At 43.1% G+C, this 15,641-nt stretch overlaps 1 protein-coding gene across 2 annotated transcripts; it reads left to right on the top strand.

The window, feature by feature from the left end:
- The first annotated feature begins 2,378 nt into the window (after positions 1-2,378).
- On the top strand, positions 2,379-14,686 carry LOC105938046 (ADP-ribosylation factor-binding protein GGA1). Of its 2 annotated transcripts, XM_012879654.3 has the most exons (17): positions 2,379-2,468; positions 3,736-3,820; positions 4,832-4,907; positions 5,028-5,126; positions 5,227-5,350; positions 5,516-5,616; positions 5,771-5,851; positions 7,211-7,348; positions 7,947-8,028; positions 8,126-8,230; positions 8,327-8,473; positions 8,590-8,663; positions 8,762-8,949; positions 11,911-12,122; positions 12,563-12,732; positions 12,991-13,101; positions 13,541-14,686. In XM_012879654.3, the coding sequence occupies exons 1-17, from the start codon at positions 2,426-2,428 to the stop codon at positions 13,649-13,651; spliced, it is 1,947 nt and encodes a 648-aa protein (XP_012735108.2). In that variant the 5' UTR covers positions 2,379-2,425; the 3' UTR covers positions 13,652-14,686. The 2 variants fall into 2 exon arrangements, with proteins under 2 accessions (XP_012735108.2, XP_036004250.1); XM_036148357.1 differs by lacking the exon at positions 3,736-3,820 and having other exon boundaries at positions 2,417-2,468.
- Positions 14,687-15,641: the final 955 nt, after the last annotated feature.

Genomic DNA, 15,641 nt, shown 5'->3' with positions numbered 1-15,641 from the left:
TGGCCAGTTTCCCTGTCACTGCTTAAATAAATCAATACATTATTTGGCCCAAGTAAAATATTCTCAAGAAAATAGTTTGGCAGACTGAGCTGCTCTAAATGTTTTTTTTTTGTTTTATTTTGTTTTTGTTAGGCACCTCTTTCTCTCTTTGCCAGGTTGTTTGTGCTAGCAGAAAGTTGCAGGTCTGCAGTTGTTGTACATTGAAGGCCTTAAGTTCCTTGGGGCAGTTGAATTAAAATAAAGCAAAGCTGCCTATTAATACTATTGCAGATGCTGTTGTTACTGTGTAATTATATAAGTGAGGTGAAACCTCTTTTATTTTATAAATCCATAATCTCAGATACTTAATTTATGTTAAACTGTCGCCCTGCTGCAGCTGAGTGTTTCAGTTGTTCTGTTCAGGTAAATCTCATCTAGATCTTTCCTGGAAAGATGCTCTAAGGACATTTTTTGTTACATCTGTACACACATGATTGATTGTAATTGATGATTATAAATGTTCATACGTACATAATCAATGAATTAGAACATGCTTTCCAAAGAGCCCATTTGTCAGATTAAGAGTACCGATTCATAATAGCAACCTTAAACAGACTAAACATACTTTTCACTAAACCCTTATTTCTGCTGTAAGTGGAAAATCAGTCATCATATTTAACAGAAATAAAGGCTTGAACGTCAGTCTGTTGGTGATTAATCAATATTATGTGTTTAAAATTGAGAATTGATTAGCTGAAATAACTTTTCAATAATATTCTAAAATGATTATACTTTGTAAAATATTATTTACTTTACCAGCAATTTAATACTTTGATATATGGGTTGAAAGGGCTTTATGTGGCTTTATTTCAGTCATATCTTTCTCTGTCACTCTTCAGTGAAGGCCAGTTGTGTGGAGTACACGACTTTGAATTTACCCCCCACCTGAGTGATGGCTCTCTGCAGCTCCTCCAGAGTCACCATGGACCTTTGGCTGCTTTTCTTACTAATTCTCAGTGAGTTAGTTAGCTGACATACTGCAGTAATAGAATAGAACAAACAATTTCTGGGATGGATGTCCTTTTTAATGCGAAGTTGCACAAAGGTTTTCTCGTTGTTTATTGGCAGACGTGATACTTAATTAAAAGAAACTCTAGTAGCTTTTAAAGAATGATATATTAATCCTTTTATCAATTAAAAACATAGAAAAGAAGTTCTCTGATGACTCTGTCTTTAGGTCTCATCACAGATGAGGACAACTCAGAGTACATACAGTGGATAGAAAGCTTTGTAGACTGGTGCCAGCAGAACCATCTCATGTTAAATGCAGGAAAAACAAAGGAACTGGTGGACTTTCACAGGCACAGACCCACCTCACTGGCACAGGTGAACATAGTTATAAGTACCTTGATGTTCACCTGAACAATAAACTAGACTAGAGTCACAACACTGATGCTATTTACAGGTAGGGTCATAGCAGACTCTATCTGCAGAGGAGGCTGAGATCTTTGGACTGCAAGGGGCGCTCCTGAAGACTTTTGACTCTGTGGTGGCATCAGCCATCTTCTATGGTGTGGTCTGTTGGAGCAGCAGCTGATCTGATCATGAATCGTTTACACTGTCTCCCAGATACTAAGGTACATTTGCACACATTTGCCTTAGCTAATTTGAAATGCTGCTATACTATCATGCACATTGCATTAGGCTACTATCTGCTGGTGAAGATTCTTAGTCATCCAGGCTTTGTTTTTTTTTTTACCTTTTTTGGAATAAGGCTACTTTCCCATATTGTTCTGCAAATAACCTTGTGTTTTTCCACAAATTTTTCATCTTTTTTTACCCGAGTATTCCATATTATCAATTATTTTGCAATATTTACTCGGGTATTTTTATTTTTTATTTTTGACGTTTCTGATAACGCGCACCCTCTGTTGACTTAGAACTAACTTTAGATCAGAATAGCTTGGGTTTTTTCCATTACTATTAATTGTGTGTAACTCTATCTGTATCTTTGCCACTGTCACGCCTGAATTTCCCCATCGTGGGACAATAAAGGAATTTTGAATCTTTATCTTATATATTTTGCTATTGTTCATGCTGCCCCTGGCTAATATTGCTTGTGCACATTCATTGTTTGCCATGTTTGCATGTTGTTCATTCTCTTTAATGAAATACTACTACTACTACTATTATTATTATTACTAATAATATTAATAATAGTAATAATAACAACAAAAATAATAATAATAACAACAACAACAACAACAACAACAACAACAACAACAACAATAATAATAATAATAATAATAATAATAATAATAATAATAATAATAATAATAATAATAATAATAATAATAATAATAATCGTTCTGCTACGCAGCTTCCGCCTTTGTTACGTAGCTTCCGCCTTGCGCTACGTGCCCCTACGTAAATACATCTCGCAGTGATGGCTGCGCCGCCCGATACGGAGAGTTTGGAGTCTCGTATCAGTAAGTCTTTCAAACGTGTCCCTCTGAGTCAGTGTTGCCCGGTGGTCGGGACACGAAGCAGGCATTAGCCGTGAGCTGCGGAGGAAATAGCAGCTCACTGCAGGCTTTCCTGGCGCAGCGGTGGGGGCTCAAAGCCTGCCGCCACCTCCAGGCTGCTAGCCTAGCTGCTGGAGCTGCCAGCTGTCAACACGGAGCACCTCCAGGCGTAGCTTTAGCTTCACCGCCGCTGACAGCTCTTAGCGGACTCTGGGGGACCGAATCGCCGGGGCAGCGTTTTCAAAGTCACGCATGTTTTTAGGTGGCCGTCCTGTTATCTCGTTAGAAATGTCGAGGAAAAAAAAACACACACAGCCGTCGACAGAGAGCTAGCTAAGGGACACAGTTAGCACCTTAAACGGTGACAGCCAGGCAGGTTAGTTGCTCTGACACGAGGCTAAATAATTTGTCTAAATGAGAAATTATTATAGCAGGTTTTTTTTTTTTTTATTAATAGCGGATAGATTACCAGCTTCTTTTTATAGCCAAAACTTTTATCATTACAAAAAACCCTGTCCTGCTGATCTTCATTACATGTTAATGAATTCTGTGCATTCCTAATATGCTTTTGTAGTAGTTCAACTCTTTAGGTTTGTTTTTATTCGCATGCCATTAGCCCAGTGGTTCCCAGATGTTTTCTGTTGCGCCCCCCGTTGAAGAAGGAAAACAAAATCCCAACAAAATCGGCTAAAAATGTAACTTTTATCGCTTCCTGTTTAAATGCACTAAAGCTGTCATTCTGAATATTACCCAGAACCCCTTTCAAAATGTATAACCTATGTATGAGTTCATTTATAACATATAAAGGTACATTACTTTTATCTAGCTATGAACCATATATGGCAAAAAAAAGAAGTAATTCCTTTAATATTAAAGACAAACTTAGTTACATTAAGCTTGGTACATCTTTATGGTGCGTTCACGTCTGACACGGTTCCTGTAAAACTTCCGCCTGCACCGTGCTATGATGGTCGCTGTGCATTTGGCATGCATAAATGGTGGATTTGTTACAGTCCTTATGTAAGAATCTAGTTTTACAGGGGGTGTAACAGCTAAAAAGACATTTGTACAAGTTCCAAACGTGGACTGTGCGCACGTCTTTGCCGTGACGCAACCTTACTGCAACCAGATGCACACGTGTTGATCTGTTAGAATATCGAAGATGTCGGCGTGCATTTTCGTTCATCTTATCGTCTCGTCTTGTTTTTGCGCCTCTTTGTTGACATTTTAGACAAAGCCACAAATCCGCTGAACAGAGACACAGACTGGAGCAGCATCCACGGCTTCTGTGAGCAGCTCAACCATGATCTGGAGGGGTAAGAGGAGACTCGAAAGGAAATTCCTCAAAGTGTTTGTCAGTGCTTGCTACAGGGATAAAGAAACATGCATTAAGATTTCTAACGTTGAAATACAAGTCATTTTAAGCAGGTCCTGTTCATATTTTCGTTGCGTTGCAGCCACTGACCAACGCACCTTGTTGGCATTTTGTACGATGGTCCAATGAGAGTTGGTCCATAGGTGTGGAAGGAAAATGATTCATGATTTTCAGGCCTTAACACTCTGACCAGTATGGCTTGGATGTGCATTCAATTCCCCTGAGACACTTTATCATAGCAGTTACATTCTTTTGGCTCAGGTCTTTACCAGCTTTCAATTGAATTCATTTAAAAAATACATTTTATTAATCCAAAAGGGAAATTAAGCACTACACATTTTCAACAGTGCTAATTGTCCTACTATGTATGTATGTATATGTATATATATATATATATATATATATATATATATATATATATATATATATATATATATATATATATATATATATATATATATATAGCGGCTGAGGTCTTATCCTATACTTGTGTGCAGAACAGTCGGATTGGAAGGAGAGCGTTGATGAAAGCACATTTCAGCTAGTTCTCTGTCAGATTTTCTGTCTGGACTTTAAATAGGCCATTCTAAAACATTAATCTGAACCGTTTTACTGCAGCTCTGGTGGGATGTTTAGGATCATTGTCCTTTTAGAAGGCGAACCTCTGCCTCGTACTGCCTCTGACAGGTTTTCTTCCAGGATTGCCCTGCGTTATTGCGTACTGCATCTGCTTCTTTCATATTCCCATAGCATCTGACCAGCATCCCTGCCGCTGAAGGGCATCCCCACAGCATGATGCCGCCACTATCATAGCCTACCTTTTGCCGTTGGTTGTGCTAGATTTATTCAGGGTTATGGGGCTTGAATAAAAATGATGCTTTTCAGCTTTATTTTTGTAAAGACATGTTTGAAAACTCTAGTTCTCACCTTGAGAAAACGACGTGTGTTGCAGACCTCAGTTGGCCACCAGGCTCCTGGCCCACAAAATCCAGTCCCCTCAGGAGTGGGAGGCCATCCAGGCACTATTAGTAAGTTCAGACCGCCACCAGTTCTGCCGCTCAGAATGATCAGACCAATTCGAGCTATTTTCCTACGTCCATCTGCTCTTTATTTTTTTTCTTTACCTGTATCTGCTGCTTCGACACCAGGTTCTGGAGACGTGTATGAAAAACTGCGGGAAAAGGTTTCACAGCGAAGTGGGCAAGTTCCGTTTTCTCAACGAGCTCATCAAAGTAGTTTCACCGAAGGTAAGACTTTCCCCCGAATCGGGCAGGTTTAGTTTGCGGCCTTCTTTTTGTTCTGAGCGAACTAATAGGTACTTAAATTTCTCCTGAATCTGACGCTCAGTATTTAGGCTCTCGCTCTCCAGAGGCAGTAAAAAAGAAAGTTTTGGAGTTGATCTATAGCTGGACGCTGGCATTGCCTGATGAGCCCAAGATCTCAGATGCCTATCAGATGCTGAAGAAACAAGGTAGGAGGCTGTTAGCTACAAGTTGAATTTAAGCTATAATGCTATTTTCTGTTTAGAAGCTGAATTTGAACAGTAGCGCTTACCTTGGGTTAAAGAAGCTAAAGCAACTTGTAACTCGTCTTGAGAGATTTTTTAAAACGTGTTCTTATTCTGTCTGCAAATCAGGCATCATCAAACAAGACCCGGAGCTGCCGCCGGACAAACTCCTGAACCTTCCCCCACGCAGACCTAAAAATGCCATTTTTGAGGATGAGGAGAAGTCAAAAGTAAGGAGCTTTCTAGCAATTAATCCAAAGGAAAGTTTCATTCGATGCCGTGAAAAGCCATTTGTAGTCAGTTTCCTGCCGTCTGTTGGAACTGTCTCTTTGCCGCGTTTATTTGCCTTCCTGCTCCAGTTAATGATTTATTTTCTTTGGATAGATGTTGTCCCGCCTGCTAAATAGCTCACACCCTGAGGACCTGAAAGCTGCAAACAAACTCATCAAGGAAATGGTCCAGGAGGTACGCTCTCTTTTGTTGTTGCTGCTATTTTCTGTGTCACGGTTCTAATTCGATTTAACCAAAGCGTCGGGCTTTTTGATGCCGAATTTTAATCTTTTTCCTGAATTAAATGACCGATGCAACGTGTAACTTTGCTGAATTTATTTATTTGGGAGCACAAGTTTGACTGTAATGCAGATTTCTCTACTCCACACAGGGTCAGAATTATACATACAAGATGAAATGTATATATATTCACCCCCGCTATTATTGGGAGGAATATTCTTTAGCAAGTTGTTGAGAACCCACACACCTGAGCAAGGTTCTGGCATAAGTGCGCCTGGATGTTTGACCGCTCCTCTTGATAGAATTGGTTGAATCAATTAATTTGTTGGTGCAACCCCGGGTTTTGGGGGCTGCACACATGAGGTTGATGTCTGGGCCATTACAGCAGTTTAATATAAGTCTGCTTTGAATGGGTTTGCAATTGTTGTGGTTGAAATGTCTAACTGAGGCAAAGTGTCTCTCATGTGAACCAAAATCCTGTTTCTCAGTGAATATCATTTGGATATTTAGGAACGACCTAGGAACCATTCGGGCTCAAGCATGTCATTAACTAGAAGAGCTGGAACACCAGTGTCGCTGTCCACAGTGGTTCTGTTTTCTTTGAGTCTTTACACCCACAAAGAAGCTCGCGGTCCAGAGTCGACACCTTCAAGTGGGTCTTAAATGAGACAAAGACTGGGCTAATTTCCCACAATGACAAGAACAGAGTTGGGAGAAGTCGAAGAGGCGTTGAAACATGGGAACCGTGTGCTAGCTTTGTGGGGGTAGCATCATGCTGAGGGTCTCTTTCACTGCCAGCGGTTCTGCTGTGTTACACAAAGGGAACAGAATAACCAAGAAAGACGACGGTAACCAGATCCTTCAAACTTGCTCTCAAAGCTAAACGGTTAGAACTTGGACACAGCTGGGTGTTTGAACAGGGCAAGCGGTCTTAATCATGCATTAAAACAGGTTTTCATTGGACAAATCAGGCTAACTTCAAGGTTCTGTTAAGGTGATGTACACCCTGCGTCCACTCTGGGTAAACCATCCAGTGAAATGAGCTCTACGAGCTCGGATTAGAGGAGCGCTCAGCCAGAAGTATCCCCGGAGCTACAGAAAGTGTGTGCTTTCTCTGCAACTTGCAGACGGACTTTATAGTTCTGGACCCGAGAGGGCTTTATGAGTCAGCTGATCAGTGCTTTTTAATTTGATTTATCCCCACGCCTGTTATGCTGGGACGTTTCCATTCCTGCATTTGGCTTTGTTTTCCTGAGTCTGTTGTCTGCGTGAGGCTCGTGTGACGTTGGCGGATGTCCCCGTCCTCCGTTCCAGGATCAGAGGCGAGCGGAGAAGGTGTCGAAGCGGGTGAACGCCATCCAGGAGGTGAAGGAGAGCGTCTCTCTGCTGACTCAGCTTCTTCAGGACTATGACAGCACGGCTACGAGTCAGGGCAACGCCGACCTGATACAGGTGAAGTAAAACCCCGATCCTTTGAGGCAGCGCACATTTGAAACGTTTCCGTTTCAAATGTGCGCAGAACTTTGTCCATACTCTGCTAATGTTGGGGGAAAAAAAGCACAATTTCACAATACAATGTTTCCTTTAAATAGGAAATGCAATTAAAATCACACGTTAATACATTTTATCACGTGATAACCTTTTAAGAACATGGTAGCGATGGATGTAAACACGAGATGTGTTCATACATCTTATGTGTTTACGCGCCGCACCATCATCCACCTGCTACTTCCTGTGGTCTTCTTCGTCCTTTTCACCAGTAGTAACATCTGGTTGTTGATCATGTGACTCGTGTGATGCGAAACACCTGTTTCCATTGCGGTTTTGAGAAATACATCAGATTCAATAAGTCCGAAAAGAACCACCTCATCCCAGCGCAGCAGCATTTTATCTAAAACGTGACTAATTTCCAAATTGACGTGTTTCCATGTAGCTGTTTTATTTTCAGAATTACAAACGCAGTTACTGGGTCGGCTCGCGTTCCCACGCGCTGCTGCGGCCTGACTCATCAACCTGAAACCTGTCTGAATCTCTCTTTCCTCGCCGTCAGGATTTGTACCAGCGCTGCGAGAAGATGAGGCCGACGCTGTTCAGGCTAGCAAGCGACACGGAGGACAACGACGAGGCTCTGGGTGAGCAGCTTAGGACGGGGATCCAGCTTCGCGTTATCAACCCGCGTGTCTTGAACTGTGTTTGAAACAATCGGTCATTTCTGCCGCTTCCGCGCAGCTGAGATCCTCCAGGCCAACGACAGCCTGACTCACGTCATCAACCTGTACAAGCAGCAGGTGAAGGGGGAGATTGTGAACGGAAACAACACGCAGAGACCTGCTGGTGGGTCAAGACCAGAGACGGAAAGCGGCGGGAAATTAATTCTTGTCTGCGGGAGTTTGGTGTGACCTGACTGAAATGCTGCCTCTTTGTTCGTAGGGACGGCGTTGCTGGATCTGTCAGGACTGGACACCTCTCCGCAGTCCCCCCCTTCCTTCCCCGAGCTTCCCACTCCCACAGACAGCCTCACCGCTCCCTCACAGGAGACAGGAATCAGCCTCCTTGATGATGAGCTCATGTCGCTTGGTAACATTGACTCCTCTGTTTTTTTTTTTTTTTTAGGAAGTCACATAAAGTCACACTTTCAAGGTTTGCCACACTTGAACCAGCTTCTAAACTGTGAGTCTTTGTGCGTCATCAAGGTTTGAGCGAAGGAACGCACACCTCCAACCTCCTTTCCCAACCGGAGGACTCCACAGCGTGGGACTCCTTCCAGGTGAGGGAGGGGAAAATGCATCAGAATCTGCTCCCGCCCCTTTTTTTTTTTTAAACCAATTTAGGACAGCTGGTTAACCCTGACTTTTTTCCTTGCAGTCCTCTGACAGCATTGACGCAGACGTCCAAGCAGCGCCCGGTCTCCTCCTCAGTCCTGACCCTCCCCCTCACCCCCAGCTGCTTTCGTCCGGTTCCAACCCCGGGAACTCAGCCCTGGACGAGTTGGACCTGCTGGGGAAGACCCTGCTGCAGCAGTCTCTGCCGCCCGAGGGTCTGCAGGTTAAATGGTATTTAAGTTGGAAAGAGAGCTGCTTTTAACAGGCACTGGGCTGTGGACGGGCGGGAATGTAAAGGCTCACAGCACAAACTCTCACTTTGGACTTTTGCCCCAGATTTTCTACGATCTTGTTGTTTAACTTGCACATTGATTTCCTTTTACCCCACGCGGCTGGTGACGCATTACATTTGTTAATAATATAACCCAGGTAGGCTTTCCTTTCCACGTCTTGTGCTCCAGAGAACCCTTCCTCTTCTCCCACTTCGCCAGAGCAGCGTACGCAGGTTTGAGACTTAGGTGTCAACAACAAAGACTCGAGCCTTGACCTAGACTAGGTTCACACTGCAGCCTGAAGTGACCCAATTCCGATTTTTCCGCCCATATGCGACCTGGATCTGATCTTTTCATGACAGTCTGAACGACACAGATCGGATTTTTTCAAATGCGACCCAGGCCTCTTGGATATGTGGTCCTGAATCCGATACGTATCTGATCTTTTCAAATGCGACCTGTGTCTGTACGGCCTGGTCGCATTTATCCGACCTGTACGTCACTGATACTCGACAAACGTCACTATTCTGCGTCCTGCTATGCAGAAGCGGGAAGAAAGACGACACCAAAAGCGGACAACAATGAGGAGAGCAGTCAATGGAGAGAAAGCTCCGGTTAGAAAATAAATTAATGACTGCAAAATGCACGCCAGCATTATAATCCATGTTTACTTCCGTAAACACTGAGGACGCTTGCTACGTGTGACGTCATCGCGTCCTCGACTGCGCATGCGGGACACTTAGGTTTGACAGCATTCAGTTCACACAGGAGATCACATACAAGTCGCATATATTTGGAAATGTGAACGACCACGCAAAAAAATCCGATTTCACAAAAAAATCGTAATTGAGCATCAAGACCTGCAGTGTGAAGGTAGCCTTAGAGTCGAGGTTTAGGACTCGGGTCTTGTCACCATACTGTCTGCTGTGAAATGAGCCCCAGAGGACAGCTCTGACAGCCGCTCTGCCCGTTCTCCCATGAATGGGTGAACGAACGGGTTTGAGTTATTACCCAGAGATGTTTGCTGGATGTGATCGATTAATTGCTCGCAACAATGTTTTCATGCTAGCTCTGAGTTCATCGTAATCAGCGCAGTGAACCCTGCAGGAAATGGCCAGATCTGTTAAACCTTCATCGTTAAGAACAAACACGCTTGTCGTCGAACAGAACCCTCTTCCTGGTCGGTTTGTTCTGAAATCCCACATTCTCTCAATTATGCGGCGCAGCAGACCTCGGTGTTTAGTTTTTTTAATCAACAGCATCTGAACATGTTTACTGTCGTGACTTGACGACAAAGGTTTGAGGTTAAACGGCGTGTCTTTGCTGTTTTTCCTTCAGCCTTCCTGTTATCTGTCAAGTCTCGCCGCCTTGCCGCCTGGAGGAGTCTCAACATGTTGTAGAAGACGTGGTTCCCATTAAGCCGCTTCTCTTCGCTTCCTTTGACTTTGAAACGCCTCGCTGTTCCTCACTTTAAGTCTTCTTGGTCCAGTAAAAACAAAAACGGTACAACCAAGAGAGTTGTTGACAGCGCCGGGCCGGCTGTGCCTAGCGTGGAGCGACTGGTTGATCAAGGCCGATCAAGATGAGGCAATTTCTCGTGATTTCTCTATTTATTAAACGACTCCCTAATAAACCTACTAATCCTCTGGCTTAGGGGGAGGGGACCTATCACCTCCCAATGCTGCATAGAGCACTAAATAGTGAAGGAGTTGACATTTAGAGCACAGAGTGTAACATGTTATTTTACGTCATGACTAAAACAAGCTTCCTCAAAACTACAACCCAGTTTCATTCGTTCAGAAAAAGCGACGTTAACTGGTGCTTGTACTACATTTCTCTTGAACATACAGTAAATCCACATTTCTATTTCTGACAGACAGCAGTTTATAACAGGTTTAGTGATAGCTTGAGTTGTGAACAGGAGATTTGTTTAATATAATGAGTGAAATTGGGTCTAAGCGCAATAGGATGATTTGAAAGGATAAGCGACAGCGATGCAGCAGACTAGATGTCTCACCCCCCGGGGCTCCACTGAATGTGGAAGAGGTGCGGGAGCCGTGGTGCGGCTGCGCTGGGCTTTCTGCCAGGCACCCTGTTCCACCGGGACAGTTGGATCGGGGTCACGCGAAAGTATTGTACTTGTTGGCTTTATATAGGACAGTAAACCAGTAAAGGCAGACATGCAGCGTTTAATATGGGGCGAAAATAATGTGTTTGACCGAATTTCTCGGCAACTTCAGGCCAAGCTTCGTCTTTTCTGGTGTTGTCTTTACAAAAGGGACGTGTGGTATCGTATAAAATGCCATGATTATCCACCTCCAAGATAAACGTCTCGTCCTCCATGTTGTCAAGTATCAGATCCTCTGGTGGCTCGTTGCTGGAGCCATAGGTAATTACGTGTTGATGTTTCAGAGTTAAGATCCCATCCACGGTCAACACATGTAGTCTTTGGCTTGTAAACTCGACTGGATCCATTTTGCTTTTCATCAACTGACTTCCTGCCCGAACGATCCACTCTGCTCTAGATTGACGTGTAGTCTGTGCGGCGAGCAGCAAAAATGGAACAGCCGCGTATTTTAGAGAAGCAGCGAGCGCTGGTGCTTCTGCGACGCTTCAGAAATGCGGCACGGCGCACCGGGGGAAACAGCTCTGACTGACTAGAGTTGCTGCGATCAGCCGCGAAGGCGTGTTCAGTTTAACCCCGGGGTGATTTGGACTCAGGAAAAAGAACTTTAAACATCTCTGTTCCACGGTTAAACTATCCTCACTTTCTTATAAACAGCAGTTTTTCAATTTATATAATATTTAAAGTAAGTAAAATCTGTTGGAAATGGCCCCAAGACAATCCAAAGTGATCCGTTAGCTCAGTGGGTTTATTTAAAGATACAAAGAGGTCAGCTGCTTATCTCTGTCGTTACAGGGACAAGCAGCAGTCCAAGCCAACGCTGAGGGATCTCCAGAGCAAGTCAGGAGCCAACAGCGGTACACATCCTGTCGTAGCCTTTGTGCCCGATCATCCTGCTCCCAGCCTCACAGGGACGCTGCTGGACCAATCACCGGCTCACTCCATAACTCCCTCCCCAGAAGTTACCCTGGCTAATGTTTTTGTACCACTAGAATCCATAAAGCCCAGTAAGTACAGAGATCACATTATCTATCTGTCTGTCTGTCATCTATATATACATCTCTGTGTTTTTATATATATATATATATATATATATATATATATATATATATAATATTATAATATATATATATCATATATAATATATATATATGTGTATATTGTATTATTAGTCTCCTATCTGTTTATCTATTTGTCTATATCTGTTCTCTATTGTTATCTTAGTATATGTCTGTCTGTATATCTATTATGTTGGTGTCTGTATATGTCTTTCTCTCTATTATCTCTATATTATTCTTATAATATCTCTATATATATCTATTATATATATATATATGTGTGTGTGTGTTTCTTTGCACATTAAGTTACCATCAAAGCAGATTAATTTTGTTGCGATGCTCTGAAAAACTGACTTCAATTCCCCGTCTCTCCCCGTCTCGTCCTCCAGGTAGTCTGTTACCCATAACTGTGTTTGACGGACACAGCCTGCGGGTTCTCTTTCACTTTGCTCGTGACTCGCCTCCGTCTCGACCCGACGTGTTGGTGGTGATCATATCCATGTTGTCCTCCGCCCCCATACCTGCCACCAACATTCACTTTGAAGCTACAGCTCCCAAGGTCAGCAGCGATTAACCGCAGCGTCTTTCTCTCCACTGAAGAGGCAGGACACCTGTCTGTGTTGCTCCATGCCAGTTTTCATACACCTCGACTTTTACTGTTACTCGTTAGATGATTTCTGTTCATGTTAATGCACATGGGTAAAGGCGGGGGGGTTGCTGGAGGCAATGTGATGTGACAAAGTGGGTATGAACACTTCAGCAAGGAGCTGTAAATGTTCCTCAGGAGATCGTTCATGTTTTCGTTTACTATTTGCAGTCTGTGGGAGTGAAGCTGCAGCCGCCATCGGGATCAGAGCTCCCAGCTTTCAACCCCATCCTCCCCCCTGCTGCCATCACGCAGATCCTGCTGATAGCCAACCCTAACAAGGTAGTGACAGACGTCTTTAGGTCCGCTCGCACAGCCGACTGCTGCTGTAGTTTTCTTCGGCTTTTTGCTGCCCCTCCCCGTCTTGCTTGGCACTGCTTGTGAGATGACTGAAAGGAAGCTGCTACTTTCCCCTTGTTACTGCAGAACGTCTATACAGATAGATGTTTATTCTAAGTTTATGCTTCTGTCTCTGCATAAAATGCCACGTATGAAATAATATAACTACAAAACTAAGAATGTTATTTATGCAGCAGTGAAAATATTTCTTCTTCTTGTTTTTTATATATAAAAATGAGCTAAACTGGAACATTTTTGTTTTTACTCAAGGCTATCACACTGACCTCATGCCTGGTTATTACCTCTCCATCTTAGCTGTGATTTGCTGAACCAGCCACTGGTTTCTGGATGTCTAACCTTCTGTCTTGGTTGTGTGCTTCAGGAGAAAGTCCAGCTGCAGTACAGACTAACCTTCTCCATGGGCGAGCAGGTGCACAATGAGAGCGGCAGCGTAGAACAGTTTCCCAATGCCGAGAAGTGGGGGAACCTATAGCACCCACACACAACCTGACAGACTCTCTGCTTTCAGACTCAGCCTCCCTCCTCTCTGAGACCCTCCCCCTCAGCTCGTCTTCAGACGCGGTTTCTTTGCAGTCACATTGATGTATATTTGTTGAACGGTAACGTTTTTTTAGGGGTTATTCTCATTCACGGTGACGTGTGTCTGCTTCGCTCTAAATCGGCCGTTTGTGTCTAGCTCCAGTCTATTTTTATGTGAAGGAGCCTGCAACCGCTTTGTCATCACATTTTGAAAGGAAGAAAACGACAAATGTGTGCATGTTTGCTCATTCTGTGTGCTTTATCCTGTTTTTTTTTTTTTTTATTAAACCCTTGTCTAACTTATCTCGGTTTACCTCCGCGTCGGCATGCTCTGCAAACATGGGACAAATCTTGGAAGATTCCTGGACAAACGAGCTACGTTCGATTAAGCTTTGTAGGGTTTACTTTGTGATTACTTGCTTCTCTCTCACAGTGGCTGAGTCACTTTTTGATTGCACAAAGAATTATTATTCTGACAGTACTGTTTTCAAGTCATTTCCCCCTTCATCCTGTGTAATGAACAAAATCTACTGTAACATCAGAGCTGTGTGTCTTCTGCCATATGTGCCTATTTTGCTGTTGAATTATTTAAAGTTTTAAGCATTTGACTGGATTGTTTCCCCCCCCCTCCCCCCCTCATCTGTTACATGTGAATCATGAGATCCGCTGTGTGCGTCTTTATGTATTCAGACGGTTCGATTGCGTTGGGTTTAAGTTAATATTGAGCCATTTAGAGGGTAACCCTGAATATCAAACTTAAATATATGCAAACTGAGTCGTACTCCGATGCTCTCTGTGCACAGCGTCTCCCTCATGTTTTTATAGCAGCGTTGCATGGTAGCCCTGCCCCCTCACAGCCTCTCAATCACATTCCTGAGCACTAATTCTGAGTACGAGTGACGCTGATCCATCAGATGTGTAAATTTGAGCTCTACGATAGCAGAATATTTCAAATGGAAAATAAAGTCTCTTTTTTTTTTCTTGGTGATCTGAAGAATTTCTGCTGATAGCGAAAAGCACACAAGTTCAACTTCTGCAGACGGAGACAAATATGCACTGAAACGTACTTAGAAATGCAGAAAGAACCGGTGATCCGCTACAGACCTATTTCTTCGTACGTACGAACCTGAAATAATGATCAAAAAGTCTATAAGCATTCTAGTTTAGTGTTGAAAGGTCTCTACGCCTGTAGGCCGTCAGCAAAATACCCAGAAAAGCACTTTAAAATGATATTGTTATTCTAAGAAAACACAAATTTTTTCACGATATAAATGTGAAAAAAGGTTCCTGAAAATAAATAGAAAACAAAGTTCAGTCACTGTGCAGGTCTGGTTTCTGTCATCACCTTTTAGCAGAGCTTCAGGCCATGAATGCTGCGCTGTGCAGCAGAATGTCTCGCTCACATCCATCCTAATCTACTGCTTTGGCACGTTTGCCTGCGCTAAGGAGAGCTGGGTTGCTTATCTGATCATCTGCCAGGTTTGAGCGCAGGGGATATTTTTTTTCTTAAAAACTAGCTTTAAAGTAGAAAAACTTCCCTCACACCTAGCAGTTAGCGCTGGAAAAACAATAGCAACCTTGCGCGAAAAAGGAAAAACCTTCAAAGATACAAGGAATGTCACAAGTTCAGTCAGACTGGACGAGCACATTCTGTCATTTGCTTTATTTCCTCCAAGGAGTCGCCTCGGTTCTCAAGTCCTGCAAGTCAGCCGATGAAAACACGTAACCCCTCCTTTAGGAAGGCATTGATGGGTTCTATGTCCTTAGTTATCTTAGAGCGCAGGTTTGAGAAGGGTCTGATCCAGGGCCGTAACTAACTTTTTCAGGGACCTAACATATTTGCAATTATATAATTTTATATTTGTTTTGATTTGAAACTAATGTGATTTTTGTTTAAACCGGTGTGATTTTTAAGGACATAAAGGTTCACAGCTGTGATGGCG

Source organism: Fundulus heteroclitus, chromosome 16, assembly GCF_011125445.2.
Source record: "Fundulus heteroclitus isolate FHET01 chromosome 16, MU-UCD_Fhet_4.1, whole genome shotgun sequence".
Taxonomy (NCBI): Eukaryota; Metazoa; Chordata; class Actinopteri; order Cyprinodontiformes; family Fundulidae; genus Fundulus; species Fundulus heteroclitus.
This window is presented reverse-complemented; position numbering and strand designations above follow the sequence as displayed.